General features: G+C 33.0%; 2 protein-coding genes across 13 annotated transcripts in view; both read right to left on the bottom strand.

Moving 5' to 3' along the window:
• The window catches only part of LOC129791558 (trifunctional purine biosynthetic protein adenosine-3), a 1,078,967-nt gene that overhangs the window by 905,758 nt on the left and 150,666 nt on the right, over positions 1-22,543 (bottom strand). The window lies entirely within an intron of this gene.
• The window catches only part of LOC129791559 (potassium/sodium hyperpolarization-activated cyclic nucleotide-gated channel 3), a 1,048,222-nt gene that overhangs the window by 1,016,117 nt on the left and 9,562 nt on the right, over positions 1-22,543 (bottom strand). For 9 of the 12 annotated variants that reach the window (XR_008750729.1, XM_055829749.1, XM_055829760.1 and 6 more), the window contains exon 2: positions 19,650-19,757. Coding sequence is in view for 8 of the 12 variants with exons in the window: in XM_055829749.1 (XP_055685724.1) it covers positions 19,650-19,720 (71 nt within the window). In the remaining 4 variants the exon portion in view is untranslated. Of the gene's footprint in view, positions 1-9,456; positions 10,362-14,857; positions 14,916-19,649; positions 19,758-22,543 lie in introns of those variants that run through there. The other 3 variants (XM_055829759.1, XM_055829758.1, XM_055829754.1) reach the window with 3 other exon arrangements.

Here is a 22,543-nt window from a genome sequence, read left to right as displayed (position 1 = left end):
AAAATAGCAAAAGCCCCTTTAAAATTTCTCCATGGGACACATGCTATGTGATAAACAAATTACCACGATATTACAATTTTATCCCTCACTCATTGCATGCACCTGACATTGTTACCAAACTATATAATAGGTACATACTACGACCAAATAAATTGATCTTCCACTTGTATGCATTTCACTGTTAATTTGCATACAATGCAATGTAGGCTTATCAATATAAAGGTAACATTTAATTGTGAATTCATTGTTAGAGAAATACTCCCGGAAAATCAATGTCAAGTGTTTAAGAATTAATTTTCTTTCCATCATTTGGCAATCCTTAAACCTTGCTCTATGATAAGTTGTAATAAAGTAAGTCAAGGTTTATATAATTGTTCAACTTGAACTTCCTTCCTCAAAAGAAAAGCTTTTGAAGTATGGAAAAGAAATGTTAAAGTTTTGTTAAGAATTTCCTTGTGTGAATTAAGAAATTTCATTTATTGGTTGACATGTCCCTGAAACCTGCTTCCCATTTCCCGTAAAATGACCTTTCCTTAAAACCCTCGTGAAGCAGAAAGCTTTCAGGAGAGCTGCATAGTATTTAATGAAAGAAGAGTTTTTCTGAATTCCCTTCGCTTATTTTATTAATTGAGAATTATTTATTTTCTAAAATTTTTCTTGATTTTTCTTCTAATTTCTTTAATTTGTATTTTTTTAATGACTTTCACGTGAAAGCTTTTACTAAAGCTTTCAAGTTATTCCAAATCTTCATCAGAAATCCTCTAAATCATTCACATAATAATTATAAAAATCTTTTTTGAAAAAAAAAATCTCAAATTAAATTATATTCATATAAGAAATTAATCACGTAATAAATTACATATGTATGTATGTACATAATGTATAAAATAAAAAGCCACCCCATATTTTCATTAACAGATAAAACTAATACAATTCAGTAAATCATGCAAATGACGGGGAATTCATTTTATTTATTTTTTTATTTCTGTTCTACCGATATGATTGGGTCATTGAATACCAAAACATGTACTGACGTAGGAATTGTATTTAATATTTAATGATGAAATCAGGATATCGAATTGGATGGGATACTCGCATTTGCTCATCAGGAAATTGGCAATATGGCCATGAATCATTGAGTACCTCCGTTGTTTCGCTTGGTGGTGGCAACGCTAAGAGGTCAGGTGTCAAATGCATAACAATCTTTAGCAAATTGATATGGCTTTTTTGTGGTAAATAGAGCTTTTTCCCAGGGGGCGGGGGTGTGGAGGCTGAGGGTTTTTGATTGAAATTTTCGGGTGAAGAGAAAGGGGAAGGGTGTGATGTTGAAAATGAAATTGTTGTTTCTGAAATTATATTCCTGCTGTTTATTAATGACTTTATTAATGAAAAAGATGAACTTCATTCGCTTATATGGCTCTGTGGCTTTATCCTACCCCTATTGAGGGTACACCCATTTACAGCCCCAGTCGTCGCCCCATGTGCCTTTGGGGATTTACCCTCTCTAAGCAGAGTGAAAAAAAGTTTCTCCTTCAAAATGAAAATCACCTGGTCCCCAATTTAGCCCCAACCCCCCATGGTACACCCCGAACCAGATGTTTCGCCCCTTTTTGCACCCCATTTAAATGTACGGACCCCGGTACATGGGGTAGGTACTTTTTATTCTGGGCAACTCAACACTCATGTTACATTTTATCCAGAATAAAATTCCGAGAAGGAATAGCGTTGGAACGGGGGGCAAGTAGCGGGCTCGATAGTATGTCAAAAGGGTAATATTTTAATTTTAATTAGTTTACCCTCCACCATTGCCCAAAACTCCGGCCGGGGGGTACCACATAACCTCGCCCAGACTATGAGTCCCCATTCATCTCTTTTGTCACAAGAAACAGCAGACATTCTGCTTCCTGCCTCTCTTCATCCCACATTGTGACAAGTAAATCGTATTCCAGGGGGTTCTCTTTCCTTCTCATCAACTATGGTGTATACCCCAATGCGTTTTACATTACATACCACATATAACTTTATAGTCATTCACCCCTTTCGCCACTTTGTGGCAGATTTAGCAATTCACCCGTCGCAATCTTTCCGTTTTCGCCTCCAACTCTCTCGGCGTTCTGTCCTCCATCCAACTTCCTCTAGCGTACACAGAGGATCTGGGTTAATGGATTACCAGCACAATTCACCTTCCCTTTTATGTACATATACATATGGTATTCTCAACCATTCTATAATGTATTCCATCCCGACAGGTAATACCGCCTGAATCTCCCATATATGCATGTACTGTACAATTTTGACTATATATCGTGTACATTATATGTAGTTAGAGCTTGCAAGTTTCAAAACAATTTTACCTATATAGCCACCTAATGGTGGTAGCGACTCACATTGAAAAGAGTTTGGCAAATAAAGAGTTTATTTTTCTCAAATAAAACAAATAGTTGGTTAATTCGTATGCATTTCTTCGTCATGAATTTAATAAAATAGACGTTGTTGTTTTTGTGATTCATATTAGAATGTCTTTTGAAGAGTTTTTTTTATTTATTTTTCTTCCGGTTTTTGGGGAATACCACGATGTTGTTGGAAGCGTCTAATTTAGAAGGAGGATAAATGGGGACATACTGTGAGTCTCATTCAGAATTCTGAAGCCTTTAGATCCTTTAGATATAAATTGCGCCCTTTTTAGGTATAATTTGCGTCCTTATTAGATAAAAGTTGCGTACCCTTGAGTTACCTTGTAGCCCACATTAAGATACTTTTGGGTCCCAATTAGTAAATTTATGATTCCTCATTCGACAAAAACTATCACAAATTTGAATAATCTTTCCATTCTTGTAAAAAGAAAACTCTCAAAATGCAGTTGAGACACTAAAAAGCCTCTTTTTGCTGAAACAACGAGTAGATTGCAAGACTTTTCTTGCAAAAATTGCATTATAATTCAGTTAAAGAGGCAATTATAACAAAAACTCCCACCACAGACATCCTTTACGGCTGAAATTCATTTATCCAAGACAAGAAAAAATTACATCCTCGATGGAAAAAAAAAAAGAAGCAGGAAATTGAGTCACAAGTAAGACATTACAAACTCTTCTTTCCAATTAAGTTGAAACGGTAATGGAAACAGAATCCATTTGGGAGGGCATATGTTGAAAGTAAAGGAAGAAGAAAAAAATTCTTCCACCTGGCATAACTATAAAAGAAACATTCACACTCATGCGGAAACTAAATCCCTCCGCTTCTCACTGTGAATGTTCACTTTTTCTTCCTGGGCGAATTCCATTCTCTTGCCATCCACCTCAAAACACTGAGAGACGGTGTATATGACCAAAATAAAAACCTCACCCCCCCCCCTGCCCCACTGTAAATGTGGGATTCCTCGAGGATGCCCAAAAAGCAAATATCCCATGTGAGGGATGAAAAGGATGGATCCATATCAATCATTGTCTGAATGTTAAAGTTGTAACTTTGGCAAACCTAAAACTCCAACACCACCCTCCTGGAAAAACCCATTCCTCCCCCCTCACCCCCCACTAATACTTACGAATGAACTCCATGGTAGAACTATTTTGTGAATTTCAATATGCTAAAACTTTTCTAACACACCACCGCAACACTGTGGAATTGCATTTCTATGTGAACTTATTGTTCCCCCCTATTATCTCATGTGACTTACATTTGGGAAATCATACATATGTATTGTACATATGCACACCCAGTGCAGTGGGAAAGCTTCGGTCCTGCAACCACAGCAAAAATTTAAACCACTTTACCACTAGCATTCCCAATGCGATTACCGCTTGTTTTTTGCCTTCTTGCTAATATCTCTTTTTATCGTCTAAAATTAGTTTAGTTTTGTTATTTTTTTTAGAATAAAAAAAATAGCGAAGGTTAGAGAAATCAGTGGGGTAGTTAGGGAGTGTGGGGAGTGTATTTGGTTGGCTATAGATACCCTAAAAACTTAGGAAAATTCATTTTATTCTGTAGAGATTAAAAGACATTATTTTCATGCTAAAAATTACAAAAGAAATTTTTAAAATTGAATTTATAAATGTTAAACGGTAGAAAAAAAACCGTCAAACGTTAGAAAATGTCAAAACTTAGGAATGAAAATGCAAACGTTACAGAATAATTGATAAATGTCAAAAAAATTGAATGTCACAAGAGGTATGTCAAACGTTAGTAAACAAACGTCAAATACTACGAAACGTCAAATATAAGAATTGGACAAACAGTCAAAGGCTCTAAATTCGAATTTAAAAGCCATTTATATGGTTAGTAATCTCAATAATGATAAATCTTTAGTCTTTTTGACTGATAAAATGGTCCCTTTTCACCCCTAACACTTGGAGAATAGAAGTTCCTAACCTCAAAACTTTGGCCTTATTTTTTTTTCTTTCAAGAAGAAAATGTTTTTCTAACTGTTGCTAATACGAACTTGAACTAATTGAATTTCCCTAGACATAGATGTAGGAAATTATATATTTAAAAAAAAGTTAAATTGATCATGGTGGCCAGCCAAATTCTCCAAGGGTTAAAGGAAGTTTTTTTTTATTTAATGTTTATAAAATTAAAATATTAATAAAATAAACACCCTCGGAAAAATATTGCACCCCTGAGAGAACTCGAATATTTTCTCTTATCAAAAAATAATTTTTAAATATTCGTTATTAAAAATCCAAAATTAATATTATTTTTATAGTTTTTATCATTTTTATTAAATAAGTTTTGAAAACTAAAATTAATTGGCTTTTCATACATATTTTTATTTATTTTCCCAAAACGAAAAAAAATATAAATTAAAAATTGCTATCTATCTATATGTAGAACTTTCTCATAAGCATATTTTCAAATTTGCAATATTCGCCCGTGGCACTGCTGATGTTGCTAATGTGAAAGTGTTGTTAAAGTCATAAATATGAATAATTACTTTTGATCGAGTGCATTTCGCTATGCAAAAGAGGACAAATAAAACACCTCACTGAATAACTTTAAATTGTTTAGGAGAAATTAACTTTGCAGTACCACATTACATACACTGTAATATATAGCACGTGGTAAACGCTAATACAAGAGCTTTTGCAAATAAACACAACCTCGTACCATCAAGACGAGAAGAGATTCCCAAATAGCGTAAATTCCACCCATTTTAGTATGATTTGCAACAATATCCGTTATAATTCCTTCTCCCACTATATAATTTGTAAATGGAATTTGCGTAAATTAAATGTCACCCGTGAACCGTGGAAATGAACTTTCAAAATTCATGATATGGAGCTTTTCCCACTTGTGTGTACGTACATGCTGAATACAGCCACAATTTTGTATTGTGGATGGTTTTGAGTTTTTCATTTTAATTTTCATTGGTTTTTACCATATATAATGAAATATAATGCTGTATGTTTTAAATATTGATGAGGGGACAATGCCGCAATGTAAATAAATGGTTTGGTTTGTCCAAATGGTATGGTATTCTTTTCACTCCGCACAAAAAAGTCCTCCCTAAAACACACAAGTGGTAAATACATGCGGAGAACAGGGATAAGTGTACTAATTTGGATATAAAATGAGAGTCCCCATACGAGTGGTCGCGATTCCCACAAAACTTCATATAGGTATGTTTTTTAACGAACCAAGTGTGGAATCATAATGAAAGAAATTAAATCCTTGCGGCTGCCAAGGGATGATACGGGAATTATGGGAACTTGAGGACGTTTTAAGGCGAATTTTTGATTTTTCTTTCGAAGAATACTTTTAAAAAAAATCCTTAAATTCTCATTAAATGATTAAAGGCTCCATCTAATTGTGACGCCAGAAAAGACTTTTTGTGACTCAGTCTTTGCCTTATGTTGACTCAATTTTTAGCTTATTTGTACTGTAAAATACCTAATGTAGACGCGAGTTTTAACTAAGGGACACATTTAATTAAAATTTAAAAGTTTTATTTTTGAACGATTTGATATTTTAGTTTTTATAATTTTTTAGCCATCCCTTATTGTTCAACAATTCCATTAAAAATGTGGAATATTCCAACACAAATTCAATGAAAAAAAATCTATAAATATACCTGCAGGAACTGAGGTACCAAGTCTAATTAAAAATTTCTGAAAAATATGTGATTTTCCTAATAATTTTGTATTTATTTGTGAAATTTCTTTCAAAGAACGAACAACGTTGAAACAACAACAAAAACCTCTTTCTCATTGAAAATCTGTACTAGGTCATAAAAGTTAATTATTGTAGGTACGAAAAAACTATCCATAAAATACATATATGCACTAATGAATGCATAATTAGTCCATGTATACGGTTGTTGAGCAAAAAAAAACTTTGTCAATACGAATAATGCTAATCAATCAAACTGACCCATTTTTGCGCATTGCTGTGGATTTTTTTGCCATCTACCGAATCCCAATGGATTAAAAACAACAAAATACAATTAGTGTAGGAGGTATGAACTTGATACAAAGCATATCATAGGTACACTCTGTGAAAATTCAAATTAACACAGAGTAAGAAGAAGAAAAAAAGAAAAGCGAATAATAATATTGGTCTTCCATCTTCAATGTGATAAACCATTAGTCCTCGAAAGCGGAAATTTCATTTGGAGGCACTACCTTGGAGCACTTATAGGTATATTTTCACGTGAAGAGACAATTTTCCATGATATTGATTCATCTCAATATAGAGAAAACTCCTCATGACACCGACAGGAAATTTTGTGGAAATATTTTAACAGTGTGACTGTGTGTTTTAGGGTAAATCGGCATGCGGGGGAGGGTGTGAGAGGAAAAAGGGAATGACAAAAGGAAGGATGCAAGGGTATATAGAATTGAATATATGGAAAACGATGTAACACTTTTCCTCTTTTCCACTGAAAAAAAAATAACTGCCAGACACACCAGAGAAATATATCGCTAAGAGGCAGTGAGATATAGACTGTCGTATCAGGGACTTTCACCCAACTCCCCATCTTGGATGTCAATCGTACTTTTTTTTCACTCCATGTGAAAATAAGTGGGGGGGGGGTGTTCCAACCCATCGTATATACATACATAAATTTGTGGTGGGACTGAAAATTGCAGGCTGGGAGTTTCGCGAAAACTTTTATCGGGAGAATAAATATTGGAAAAGGGAATGGATCTCATTCAGAAGTTTTTGTCTCCCTGACCGATTTGATCGATTTCTCTTGAGATTACTTTGCTGCTTTGGAGATTTGAAAGGAAAAGATAACATATACATACATAGCGACGAATGTAAAATGTGGAAAATTCAAGGGAAAAATTTTACACAACAAAAATTTCCTTCAAAATCGAACATCAAATTCATTCAATAATTCACCGCAATTCCACCCGAAACTTTTAATGTTATTCTTGGGGAATTTTTTTTCTTTTTACTTTGGAAAATCTTTGTAGACTTTTCCGCGATTGAATTCAATTTGGTTGAGTGAGAAATTATGATGATTATCTTTGTTATGATGGAGAGGAAGCTAATTTTGAGTGTTCCAAATGCGATGAAGAAGAAAAAAAACTTGGCCTATATAATTCAATTGGTTGACCCTTAGAGGGCATTTTCTCGCACACACAAAGTAGGTAATTCCCTAGTTTTTCCGGTGAGATGAAAAGTATGTATATAGGATGAGAATATTAGTGTATGTGTGGGAAAGAAGGCAAAAGCAAAGCAAGATTGAGGCACTTTTATGGGTTTTCTACACTTAAATTTACGACACGAAAGTGAATTTGTGGTTTTCCCGCCACTTTGCTCCTTATTATATCATCCATATATACAAGCCCCATCGACGTCTCTCTGGGTGCGAAAGAAAATTAATTGAAATGTTCTAAGGACTACGGGGCTGTGTGTAATCCCAAATTACGAAATATGTTCGCGGCTGATTTTCCAACCACTCGCAATATTTTATCTTCCACAAAAACCCTCTTTTTTCAGGCGGGAGAGGGAGGGGGTGGGGGAGGAATGTTCTCCTCGTTCTACCTTATTCGTTTCATTACTAAAACGACGGCTTTGGCATTGTCATTATTCTCTTCAGGGTGGATTTTCCTCTTTTGGGGGTCAGACAATGGGAGAAATAAAAGAGGACAGTGGGCGAGAGAGAAATGTTGCAAAAACGACGATAGAGGGATACTCCGGTATTACAGTGTGAAAATTTAGTTGGAATAATATTAAGGGTATAATATACCTTTGCTTTCTAAAAGACACCGAATTTACACACTCTCTTCCTACCAAATTGCGTGCAATGAAGCTTTTGTGTTCTTTTAATTAAATTATATATCCTTCCCTTTTTATCCATGAAGTTTTTCATTGCTATACTTTTATTTTTAACGATTATATGAAAATTTTTCCAGAATAAATTTTCCTTTGAAATCCATAGAAAAAAATTAAAGAGTGAAGGTAAATGCAAAATTACACATTAAATTTTAAAGCTCAGAGAAAGAGAAAATTCAAAAATGGTTGTAACGGAAGATGAAAATGTTTTATCAATATTTTTTTGATGCATAAAACTTTAGATTATTAATCTCGTTTTATAAGTAATTATTCGTTATTTCAAAAAAGTAATTAAAACACCTTGAATATTTCTCAATTGATAGTTTAAAAAAATTTACAACCTACATAAAATCACAAGAAGAAAAATTTAAGGTTAAAGACACAAATAAAATTATTTAAAAAAAAACTCAACTCAACCAACGTCTCCCCTACACGGAAAAACTTCAGCAAAAGTTTTATGAATTGGAAGAGGAAAAAAAAAACATTAAACACCTGTATTAATGAACAGTTTTATCAATATTTGACTTAAAACTAAACAACGTTATGATTTAAATACTAAAATCACTGGATTTTATTACTCAAGACACTCAAGACGCGAAGAAACTCGACTAAAGAGCACAAAGAGAAATATTGAGAGAGAAATTTTACTTTTTATTTAAACTTTCTTAATCACTCACTTTTGTCGCTCCATTGCGAATTTGGCTATTTCATTCATTTGCATAATTTTAAATCAATTGACATTTTAAAATCAAATTAAAATCCTCACAAGTAATCGTTCTGCTAACAATCCGTGATATTGTACCGAATATTCACCAAAGTCACTTTTTTATGAATGAAGGAAAAAATATGCTTCGTCGTGAGACGTCTGTTTGTCCTTCTACAAATACCAAGAATAATCTACTTTGCCAGCGAGTTTCCATTTCTCAAGTTGGCAAATATAAAGTCACCACACTGAGAGAGGAAAACGAATTGTGGTAGAAATTTAATTAATTTTTCCGCCCCCATTTGCCTCCATAGGACTTTTAAGCGCGACAGCGGAAAAAAAAGTCTAATTAGACCAAAAGAAAAATAAATATAAAAATTATAATTACATCTGAACAGTGACCAAGCATGATTTTCTTTTAATTAAATGCCTAACACGGGAATGTTGGAGAACATGACTACAGAATGCAAACTTACGTGTTTCAGTATCTCACAGCTCGCGCTACCCGCGTACCACGTGAAATTTATACACAAGATTTATTTGTCCTGCAACTGTTGGATTTTTCTTGGAAAAAAAACTTTTGCTTCATGAATTTTCTTTTAGCATTGAGGGGTTTGTTTTTTTTTTAAATCAAGGGATTTGGGAGTTTTTCTCTCTCTCTATGATTGTGTACACTTAATTGAAGGTTTTAGGTGCAACGAAAACACATTTAAATTCTTTTTTTTTGTTTCTCCTCTCGTGTACGGAGGTTTTTCTCGCGGAAAATTTATCACCAAGTTTCACTTTGCGTAGACAAACAGTGTGGAATGTTTACGCGAATTTTACGAATCATGGCTTTTATTGCTTCCTCCCACACGGAATTGTTTATGGATTGAAAAATTAATCCTTTTAGGGGAATATTTTCCACACACTTTCCCACACTAAACTTCGTTACAGACGGATAAAAGCACACATAGCACATACACACACACTATATATGTGGGGGTTGTTTTTTGAGGGTTGATTTGCTGCGAAAAAAAACAATGCAAATATTTTTTTCCTGGCATATCACGAGAAAAAATCCTGTGAGAAAATACACACCGCGCGGAATTTATTTTTTTTGCTCTATTGAATGGGATTTTTTAAGCAATTATTCATGAAGCAAGTGGACATTCACCGGGCAACATATGAAAGTGAACTGAAGTGACAAACTGAATTCAAGTGGAGGCCTTGTCACATAAAATAAATATGTAGGTATACGTACAGGGGCAGAGATGTCCGAACACACGAGATACACTTGTACGCTATATTTTGCAAACTAAACTGACGACACACAGAGCACCAGGCCACCCCACCCAAGTTGCCTATATAGCTTGGGCCTGCCAAAGCTGCTCCACACGGGGCTTTTGGAGTCTCGCAACTGTTGTATGATTATTTGTGTAGCCGGGCATGTACCAAAGCATTTCATCTATGCTCTCTCCGCTCGCCATCGCTCGCGCACACGTTTTCAACATTTTCGCTCTTTTTTGCCATCATCCCAAAAAGTTCTCTCTCACTCAAGCATGCCATCGTGCGCGCTCTCCTCCGTAATAACCGACTCTCCTCTAACCGACTTGCAGTGACTGAGCGAATTTAATTGTCAATTAAATTCATAATGAATATCATCTTCCGTCATGCCTGATTAAATCTATGGCTAATGGTGGAAAGAGAAATGTGAGAGAGAAAGAGAGAGAGCTTTACACAGACAACAACATTGTATATGACTTGAAAGCTCTCGACACTCGCTGAAGAAGCTCAATAGAGCGCACAACGAAAAACGGGGGAAGTATACGTCGCAAAACTTCAAAAATCTTTCCCATTCATGTTGGGGCAAACTTTAAGAATTTGCGCGCCTTTTTTGTGCCTTTTGCACACCACTCAATTTCTCCTTCAAACTTAATTAATGGATTTTCCATCGCCGGCATCTCCGTCCAAATGTTAAAGAGCTATCTCAAGTTTATTCGCTTATACAAAAAAATCTGCCATAATATACAATCTCGCAGAAACAGTGTGGCCTTATTCAGGTGTCTCGGAGAATCACTTGAAGCGTAAAAATATAATTGACTCAGGTCATTTAGTAGAAGGAACTAACTCATATTGGTTAGAATAGTTTATTTTAACCCAGATTTACGCATTTTGTGCATCTAGTATACTCGGTAAATTTTCTTTATCGACTTTGGGAGAAATTTGCTTCTAAAGTTCGGCTTAAGTTAGATTTCCTTTAGGTTTTCAATAGATGGTATAGTTTTTAAAGCTAGGCCTAAGTTTATTCAATCTAGGCCTAATCTTAAATAGCTAGGCTTAAGTTTTTTAAGCTAAGTCTGAGTATTTAGAGCTATGTCTATGCTTTTTCGACTAGGTCCTTAATTTTTAAAGTAAGGCTTCGAAGTTTCAATAGAATACATTTTTAGATCATTTTAACGAATCCTAATGAGCGAAACTGGTCAGGCGCATCAACATAGACAAAAACCATCCAAAAATATATTCAGTCCTGATTTAACCTTAAAAACTGCTTTAAAAACTTAAGTCTGCCATAAGAAACAACCGAAGTTAGACGTATCTATATTTTTAGAAAGCTCAAATGGATTTGGTTTATGGAAGTGTTCTAGAAGTTCTTGGTTGAAATTCTTACTCAGCTCAAAATCTACATTAAAATCTTAACCATCTTTAAAAGTTTTTTTTTTAAAAATCTTTCTTTTTCTGAATATAAAAGAGCCTAAAAGAGAAAAGGAAGATTTTTTTCGTAAAAATTAAAAATCTACCAAAAATGTAAACACCTTGTTCTAGCTAATCTTCACTTCTTAATGAGAATCAGTAGAAATCGCAGGAACACTGATAAAATTATACTGTTCAACATAAGTAAATGAGATAGTAAAATTATCTCATTTTCCTCCACTTTTGTATCCATTCGGTGTATCAACAAACTTCCACAAGTTAACTTTTCCACAATGAGCAGAAAAACTAACACCACGCTTCTACTATTTGCCCGTTTATGACCATCCCCAGTGGGAGCTATAAAAAAGGGAAATTTGGCGCTTATACTATATATCATGTGAAGCTCCATTGCCGCGAACTTCATTAGCCATACTATCCAAATGTTTTACGACATCACCGACCGAAACCCTTTGAGCTCTATGCCAAAAGACAAACACCACGAATCCTTCTTAATGGCTTCATCCGTAAAAAGGACAACACCACACACACACTTGAGATTTCTGCTCTACAACTTGTTGGTGAAGTACTATGTGCGCCATAAGTACTCAGGGGTGGTGAATGCATAACCCTTGAAGGGAAAATAAAGATGACATATGTAGGTGAATACTCCTTATGCTGCTAGTAGGTATATAGGAGCTAAATCCACCCGCGTACCCTTCTATGGTGCTACTTCACCTCGAGACATCATCATACCTCATTTTAACCCCTAAACTAATTACCCTTTGAGCTACCCACTGAGACATTTTATGAAACACCACTAATACATAGCATAGAGAGGTCACACCTAGAATATTAATCACATGACTCTTCAACTAAATTCATTCTGATTGTGAATCTCAATGGATTCCTAATTGAATAGAAAGGTGAAATCATATTTGCTATATTAGAGATTAAAGTGGCAGAGAATGGGGTTAAATTTAACCGAAATTGTGGTTAGTTTTCAGATCGTTTTTAGTAGGTATCATATTAGGGCGTATCCGTTAGTCTTTTAAATTAATTTACTTAATTTCTTGTCTTGTAAAATATATTTTTAAAAATGTAGTTACAATTAAATTAAATTTTTGTAACTTCTATAACTTAAACGAAAGTGTAGTAAAATATTTTCATTGTCATATTAACATCAATTAAGTAAACTGGAAGAAGAAAAAGAAATATAGTCCAGTTGCCAAGAAATATAACAATTTGTGTTTAAAAATAAATTCAGATTACTGTCTCTCCACGAATTGGAGATAGTCCAATAATTGAAATGTTATTTTTTATGCAATTTGAAAGCAAAAACTCCTAAATTTTCTGTGAATGACATCTTCAAGAAATAAATTTAAAATTGAAAGAAAAATATGCTTCATTGTCCTCTATTTTTGAGAATCTTTTTTTTTTATAGCTCACTGACTTTAAAAGAATAAATACATTTCTGTTAAGAACAATAAAACGATATTTCCACAAAACGAGAGTGAGATTGCTTGCAATTGAAACTATTTTAATATTCAATTTTATCTCCAACAAACAGCTGAACAAATTCTTCTGTTTTAACATCTATTAAATTTCTTCTGAAACTTCTTTTATAAGCCAATTAAACTTTAGAACATTAAACTGCAAAAAAAACAAACACAAAACACACAATTGTACATACAATAGAACATAATTACATTTAAGTTCTTGTTTCTTTGCTTAAAACCACAACTTATTCTGCGATGCAGAATAAGGAAAATGAAAACTAATACACACACACATAATGGAAATCCTAGGAAAACCCACAAAAATAAACGAGGCAAAAGAATCCTCAGCAAAAGAGATGATACGCTTAACGTGGGCATGGTGGCGGAAAATTGGCATGAAAATGAAACCGAAAGCAAACTTGCTTCTCATTCATACACTTTTCCGTTTACTTTTCTAATCATTAATTCACAAAGTATATTTTCCTATTTGATTTTCTCGTGTGGAAAATACTCTCTCTTAAGCACATAGAATTAAATAAATGCACAGAACACCATGTTCTGCTTTACCGTAATACTAACCACAGAGAGACATGCTTGCTAAACTTCAATTGATTTAATTTTTGCAACCACTTTTCGTAAACTGATTATATGTTCTGTACACACACATTTATTCATTTAATTTCTCATATTCATTTAGAGCTTCTCAAATAAAATTAATCTGAAAACTTTTCTTAAACTTTTGAAGAAAGTTCTCATTGACATAGGTAATCTTACCATGCTGCCGGATATGTAGTTTCATTTGGGTTTCATTGAATAGTGTTAATTATATATAAAGTGTAATGGAAGCTTGTGAAATGAATCCATTTTCTTATCAGTTTCTTAAACAGTCTCTAAAGTCTCGACGCAGAATTAACCTCAAAAAATTAAGAAAAATCTACGCAGACCTTCCCCAAAAATCTGTGACAATTACATTTAGCAAAATATTGTGCTGAAATTGTATATAGTAAGTTGCTTAAGAGATGGAAATCTGGAAAATCTTCAATGTAATGTACATATTTTGAAGGTAAAAAGAAAACAAAAAGGGATGAGACGATGCTCCTTCCAGACGAAGAATAAATGCCTCAAGGAAAACATTGTCATGCATTGTATTCGCTCTCTATACGTATTTTCTCTTAAATATTATCACTACATATTATACAGATTTTTTTTGTCTGTTTTATAAATAAGTTTGGCAAATACAGCAAAAGGAGCATTTAAAGGAAAATGGTGTATACAGTGTATATAGAGATGAAGAAGAAAGATCAATAAAAGAACATTCAAACGGGAGAGGAAAAAAAGGTAAATGCTAGAGGCGTGAAAGATCTTCTAAGCACAATCTAATCTCATGTTATCTATTGAGAAGTAATATTAAGGCACTACACTTGAGCGTTTACGTACAAATTTACTCAAGTACTTCTGAATTGAATAATATCCCCCTCTAGATTGGTATATACATAACATATGTTATATAGAAGGAGGTTTTGTACACATGGAGCGCTAAAGTTAGAGTGAGAATTTTATCAGATAAAGAGCAATTTGGTGGGAGAAAGAGATTTATTTATTTCGCTGTGAAGAGAAAATATTGAAGGAAATTGCAAAGAAAAGCTACTTGATTTTTTTTTATCTTATTAAATCATCCAAAAGGCATTTTATTAATTAATATCACTACCTTTTTGACGTTCTTCTCTATGTCTTTTTAGTTTGAAGAAGTTTAAATCAATTTTGTGCTGCGTCGCATCCAATAATGGAAATTTAGTCTTTTATTAACATTCTCATATTAAATCCAAGAAAATTAAAAAAAAATATATTAATTAATTTAAGTTAGAAAAGAAAGATATCTATAATTTTGCACTACCATCTTAGCAAAATACTTATTGTAGATTCATTTAAAATTAAGGACTAAAGATAGCCAATAAGAGTCCCTTTTAGTTATACCTACATATATTATAGATTAATGAATTAATGACAAACGTTTAACATTAGTTTGAAAAAAAAAAAAGTGAATAATGATGTGTAATGTTGGGAATTAGTAGTCAAAAGATGTTCTATACACAAATAAATGCCCCATCAGGAGGGAAATTTGGAGAGGAAAGTGAGATGAAAACAAAATTTGTGGCAATAACAATAATCAGTCCAGCCAAAACAAGTAATTTTCACTTTATATGCAAACACATACGGACTAATTTCCATTTTGTTGTAAAAGGTCTGCACAATTGCAGAGATTTCCATGACGATTTTACAGTACCACAAATGAACAATATACAGATTAACTATACGAAGCTCTTATGCAAATTACAATTTATCACAATAAACTGTGAAAAATATTTATTTTAAACAAATACAGAGGACTTTCAACTCTAAAAGCAAAATACTTTTCCATTTATTTATTTGCTTTTCATTTCTCTGCAACACAGTTTGACATAGTTCCAAAAATATCACAAATTTTATCGCTATTGCATTATGCAGTTCAATGGAGTTAAATCTATTACAATTCTTGCCAATTTTATCTACGGAAATATGTTACTTTATTGTAAGCAATGAATAAAGCAAAGGAGAATATTCATTGATACGTGGAAAATTTCATCATCGAGGAAACAACCGGAATACGCGTAATCTCGCAAAGAATCAAAAGAATAAGAAATTGTCAAAGAGATTTTTTCATTTTCAACTAATTTCTGCTGAGAAAATTCGCAGAGATTTATTTAAAAATACCAAAACAATGACGTCACTTTTCTCTACTTTATTTAATTTAATGCATGAAGCAAGTTGATAAAAAAAATACCTTAACAAATTGTCTATGGCTCATTAAAATTATGCTTCAAGCATTTTAAGAGATGAAAACACATTTATTTAAAACACATTGTTGGCATTTTTAAGCAAATTTTTGCTAGTTTTTCTCAGATAATTTCGGTTAAATTGAAAAGTTTCTTTAACGATTCCTTATTCTTTTATGATATATCTAAGGTTAACGCATGTTTTGATTATTCCCTCGAATGAAGGAATTTTCCATACAGAAGGGAAATATACAGATGAATAACCTCCTTTAACCCTTAAGAAGCAAAGCAATTTAAACTTAATTAAGTTGCGCAAAAATTCAAATCTATTTCTAAGATTGAACACCAACTCTGAATAAAACTACTTAAACACATTATTCACGTAAGACTTCATTAATTTGAATTATTGGTAAAGCTTCTCCTAGAGAATTATAAATGAATGGAAAATTCTTTGATCCTCATTTTAAATTACTTTGAAATATTGCAAAGAAAAGGTAAATGATGAAAATAAATTTTCAAAGCGAAAATTATTTATGTGAAAAATGAAATTCTAAGACTACCTTTAAATTGCAAATCTTGAAGCATTAATTACCACCGTTATATTGCTGTTGCAACTCATTCAAAACGAAAAAAAAATGCATAAATTAAATGAGTGGAACTTTGTCAAATAGGAGCAAAGAAAAATGACTTTAGTGCTGCGATAGTGCAGAAAATGTATCTCAACAACGTGCCATGTTAATGACATTGACATTATTTAATTTCATCTCATTGAGTAAAATGGTGTATTATTACTGGAAATTATTATTGTTGGTTTGGAATAGAAATAAACAACGTTGAGAGATATAAATGGATGCTATTGAGATTTCCATGGACTGATTTTCCAAACGAAGAGAACCTGTATTTTATTTAAATTAATCTTCACCATTGATCTTTCCTTGCAAACCAAACTAACTGGAGGAGTAGGGACTGTGGGCGGGTGGGGAGGATTAATAAAAGTTTAGGAGACGGAATGTGGAATAAAATTAATTACACATCGCAATAACATACTAGTCAAGGAACTATTTAGCTGTATAAATTCTTCTAATGTAGCCTTTATAAATTATGTTTGTTTAGAAGCTGCGATATATCGTATTTATGTTATTTACATAAGTTAAATCTATTTAGCAAATCTATATAATATTATGGCTATGTACAAACTTTTGCAAACTTTTGGGCTTATTTGATCGTTAATAGTGTGGAGATAAATTAACTTAATGATAAATATTGCAAGTAGGGGAGACCGGGGTAAAAATAGTCATTTTGGAATTTTCAAATGCCAATTTCTCCCAAAATATAAATCGGAAAAATCGGAAAAAATTAGGGTGCAAAGCCCTACCAACCTATAATTTTTGACAGTAATTTGGAGGTTATCCGATCAGTACTTTAGGAGTTAAAAATGAAAATAGATTTTTGGCCCATTTCCCAAACTTTTGCGTATTGAGAAAAACGCGTTTTCCGAACATTTCCTTCAGCAGTTTTCCCATCTGATAATTTTTCTCACTAGCTGGGTTACTTCAGAAAACGTTGCCAAGGTGTATTCTTCAATAACTTTTAATGATTTTTCTCTACAATTTTTTGAATCAAAACATACCCCTTGGGGTAGATCTAGTCATCCCATGTAAATCATATGGGAGATCGAAATTTTTGGCATATTTTCTATTCATTTGTTGCAAAATGGCGTGTTTGAGAAAATCGCAAAATTCTCTGTTTTAATGCGTATAAAAGTGAAATTCCTTGTCGCGGATCAAAAGGTGAGAAGTTTAGCTATCAACTACTATCAATCTCTCAGGTGGAAAATCATTGGAAATGCCGGAAAATTCGACCGACTTTATTTAGCCAACTGGTGACTATATTTACCCGCCGCGTCTAAAAAAAGTCAGAAGCGGAAGGGTTTAGGAAAAGCTCGAAAACTCATATTTCCCGTGGAGATAGAGAAAAGTGGTCTGAGACAAAGTTGTAGGCCAGGAAATTTCCTATAAGAATGACCTATCGAGGAAATTTTCTTGCCCTTGGGGAATCCTGCAGATAAGGATTTACGCAAATTGACTATTTTTACCCCGGTCTCCCCTAATTAAGAATGTATTTTCAAATAGATTATTGCTTAAACATTAAATACAAACATTAGTGTAGAGATTTCTATATATATTTAGGCCTTTTACTATACATTTGGGGTATGCTAGACACACACAATGATTAAGTGTAGTGAATAAACAACGGAGGAAGATATCAGCGGAATCCCTAAATCTGCAAATCGCACATTGTTTGCCCACTAATTCCCCAAATTATCTATTCCCCCAATTCACTCCTGAATCTTCCCAACCATTTCATTAAACATAAAGTATATCATATGGTCATTAAATATGAAATGTCACACTTTTCAAAAGAAATCCGAATAAATTGATAAGAAAAATTGAAGAAATTTGAAAAAAAAAAATCAAAATAGGAGTATCAGAAAGTAAGTACTTTAGCGCCTTCTGCGGTCATATTTTGAACTTCTGATGTTCTAGAAATTTTCGAGTTTTTTAAGAGTTTTCATTTGAATTTGATTTGAATAAAATCGGATAAGTAGAACCCGAGATATACACCGTGTTGTCAGTAAAGAATTTTTTGACTTTAGCGCCTCTTGTGGTCAACTCTCGAAGTTAAGATGGACGAATTTTTCTAGATTTTATGTCAGATCTCTCATTTGGAACATTATTATCAAAATTGAACAACAAGAACCGGAAATGTGGCCAATTTTCAAGGAAAAATTCAGGTATTGTATCAACTAAACTGCTTGCCCGATTCTTAAGTGTGAGCTATCTAAAAATTTCAGACTTCAGCTATCACAGAAGGTGAGATATATATTTAGGTTTAAATTATTCTCATTCAAAAGAGACTAATGAGGGAATTTAATGTTTCGTTAAAATTGAATTATGACAAATAATTAAATTTAAAAGAAATAAAAAAAATAAACAATAGACAAATCAAAAAAATTTGAACACAGCAAAATTCAGGCTCTTAAATTTTGAAAATTCATATATCTTTAACAAAAATCAGTGACATTTCATATTTGCTGACACAATGTAGACAGGAAGTTGTGTACATAGCACAAAATCCCTTCTGTTTGATATACAATAGATTACCATTCTAACGAAATTGATTGTTAAAATCAATAACCATTAAGTTTGTCACCCTAATATAAAGTAAAACACCTCATTTAATTAAATATTATATAGGGCAATTTTGCAAAATTTAAACCTCAGCAGAAATTTCTTAGAGACTATAAAAAATTTTCCTCCCTCTGGTATGTTAAAAATTAATTAAAACTATTAAAAATAAATTAAAAAATAAATATTACAAATTGATATAAATGAAAATATATCAAAAATAACTGTAGACTGTATTTTAATTGAGTTTTAACTGGCAATTAATTTTGCTTGTATCAGTTCGTCAATTTATATTAAATTCATTAATAACATGAATGAACTTTTATGAATATGAATTTGGCGTAACAACATCAAAAAATAATTTGATTTATTTTTTATCACACTATTTATGCACAAAAAACATTAAATTTCAGCAAAAGGGACTTAAATTATTATTAATCATTTAATTGGTTTAATTGAAAGATAAAAACAAGAAAACATGAAAAACAATGTAACTTACGTATTGTCTAAGTGAATTGTTCCATAGGCGCCTGGTCCGCTAACTCTTCTCTGAATATACTTGAAAGGCATAATTTAGTTAATTTCCTTCCCTGCGAATTTGCATTACCTGGAATGAGGGAGTACAAGGTAACAAAAAAATTAGCTTTAATGAGGTGTTTCGGGTTAATTGCGCACAATTTTTCACGTCTTCCACTCCATGGGCGGATGTGAATTTGTGTGCAAAGAATATTGCTGTGTGGGAGTGGAAAGAGCAAAGTTCAGTGATTTCTGAATGAGCAAACATCCCTCGCACCTCTTTGAATCACGTAAAATTCGCTCAAGTCTTATTTGTTCAATTGCATCCATTCTTCTGCTGACTTAGCATTTCGGGGAAACTTTATCATTGTTCCCTTTTGAATTTTGTTTGGTGTGCAGAGTTACTGCCGGGATTTTCTTTTCTAGAATATTATATGTTATTATTATAGGTAAGTTCTAGGCCAATTTCCAAAAAAAAAGAATAAAATTGAGCTTTTTAAAAAAGAAAATTCCTAAACATAAAATATTTCAACACATTTTCCCTCCTTTTTAACATACATTTCCCTCAATTTCTTTTAATTCTCCTCGCATTATGACATTTTTTTTCACCTAAAGTAATCGGATTTGCGATATTATCCTCATACACTGAAGAGCTGCAGATAAACATGAAGAGGATTTCACATGAATGAATTACAAATACAATTTTTCAGCGTAAAAGGTAAGACGAGAAAACTGGGCCACTTGCAAAATTGATGTGAAAACTACTTTTTTCTCCACTCTCACCCATACAGCGTTGGGTGTCTCTCTCTCTCGCGCTTTTCTTTACACTCTCTCGCTCACCTTGAACCAATTTCCTTATCTTTAGCTATGATATTGCATCGAATGTCGGAGAAATACAAAAGTGAGAAGGTAAATTGAGAAAAGGGATTTGCCGAAAATTTTATGTTCTCTCCACTTGCCCTCCCTCAAATGCTTACAGACTCAAAAGCTTCTGCTTCCCCCCCCCCCTCTCACTCCCTTCGAACACAATCTTATATGGAAAAGCTCCAAGCAGAGGGAAAACTCTTCATATTTCTACCCTCCTCTCTTGTGAAACGTTTTATTTCAATAACATATATAGCGCGCGGAGCTTTTTTTTTGCAATATCCCTCCGTCCAATGGTAAACAAAATTATTATGGGAAATGTGTGCTATATATCATCAGGGTGTGTATGAATATTTAGTAAATTGAGGAAGAAATTATAATATACATTTTTTTTCTTTCTCAACACTGTCTGCAAAAGAATGGAACTCTTGAGAATTTTTTTCCCTTCTCGTTCACATTTTCTTCTTTCGCGTCGTAAATACAGTTGAATTTTTATATTCAATTGAAATGTGCTTAGTCATCATCGTCATCATTATTGGAAAGAAAATGCTGTGTGCAGGATGGGGAGAAATTTTGACAATACATCCTGTGAGGAAAAATTCATTTTCCCCGAGTATTTACTCAATTGGAAACACTAAAGAAATGCCGTTTTTCGTCCTTAAAAATTTCCTTTCATTTTTTTTATTATAGCTATTTTTTTTTAATAAAAGAAAATGCTTGAGTGGCTTAAGTGAGCCCCCTCCGCACATACCAACAATATGGTTTGAGATGTTTAAAGTTCGTTCGGAAGCTTGGGAGGTTTTGCAACTTACGGCTGAATGATTGCCCGTGTAAGAGATTTTCCAGGAGAATTCTGAGAAAAAAATCTCTGAATTTCCTGATTTTTTCACGCACGTGAAAACTTTAAGAAGCTTTCACGGGCTTTCACTTGATTTTATCGAATAAAATTATCCTTTTTATAGATTCATGACTCTTCTCTCAAATCTCTCTAAGGTTTAGGTCATGGCGATTGGTTTGCTATTTACGATATCAATGACCTTAATTTTTGGAATCCCCATAGAGGTAAAGCTACCCCAGATTATCTTCTCTTTCGGAGCTTTCGGATCTCCTTTCTCTCAGTAACATATAAGATTAAATTAACATTAGACATTAAGTAGCAGCGACACTATTCTTGCATTGTGCTCACATTTAACCATTCAGACATGCTGTAGCGTAACCTTTTCCTCCTTCTCAGAATCATAAATATATAATGGTATAGGTGGTGTGTCAATTACACTAATGAGGAGAGAGAATCATTGAATTTTGCATGAAACAAAATACATCCGATATTTTGGGGGTAATCCTCCCCATGTGAAAATCCGCCAAATTGATGTTGTATTATATTCAATTATATCACCCACCATGTACATAACCATAATGTGTGTACGTAACACGGGTACCACATGTTAATATTTTACACTGAAAGAGCATTGCAAAAATGCATGTTAAACATCCCATGAGGATTTGATTCAGTTCCAACATTTGATTGCTAAATTATAAATGCACAAAAGCTTTCATTTTTTGATATCCCTTTTTTTATTCACAAAAAAGCTCTCAATTCAGGGGTTGTATTGCTGAGTTTTATTTAGGTTAGTTTTTTTTGTTAATTAAAAAAGTTATAAAGGCAATAATTTTGAGAGAAGGGTGACAATGAAAGCTGAAACTTCAGCTCAAAACACGTCAATACGTAATAATCTTTATCATTTAAAATGTAAATTATTTTTGTTGTTTTCCCGGAAATAATTAGAAAATTCATGAAAATTAAAGCTAAGGATAGTTTTGAAATTTCTAAGCAATCCTCTAAGGTAATCAAAGTACTTAAAACTCGAGTCAACCCTTTCGCGTCCAACGTGAAACATAAAAACATTGAAACATGCGATCTTTTATCACGATTTTTATTCTGTGGATGTTTTCAAAAGACTTTTCTCAGTCAGAACGAATTCTTTGGCCCCTCTTTCGAGAATTTTATGCATT

This window comes from Lutzomyia longipalpis, chromosome 3, assembly GCF_024334085.1.
Source record: "Lutzomyia longipalpis isolate SR_M1_2022 chromosome 3, ASM2433408v1".
In the NCBI taxonomy this organism is placed as follows: Eukaryota; Metazoa; Arthropoda; class Insecta; order Diptera; family Psychodidae; genus Lutzomyia; species Lutzomyia longipalpis.
Note: the sequence above shows the minus strand (reverse complement) of the source record. Positions and strands in the feature narration are given on the sequence as shown.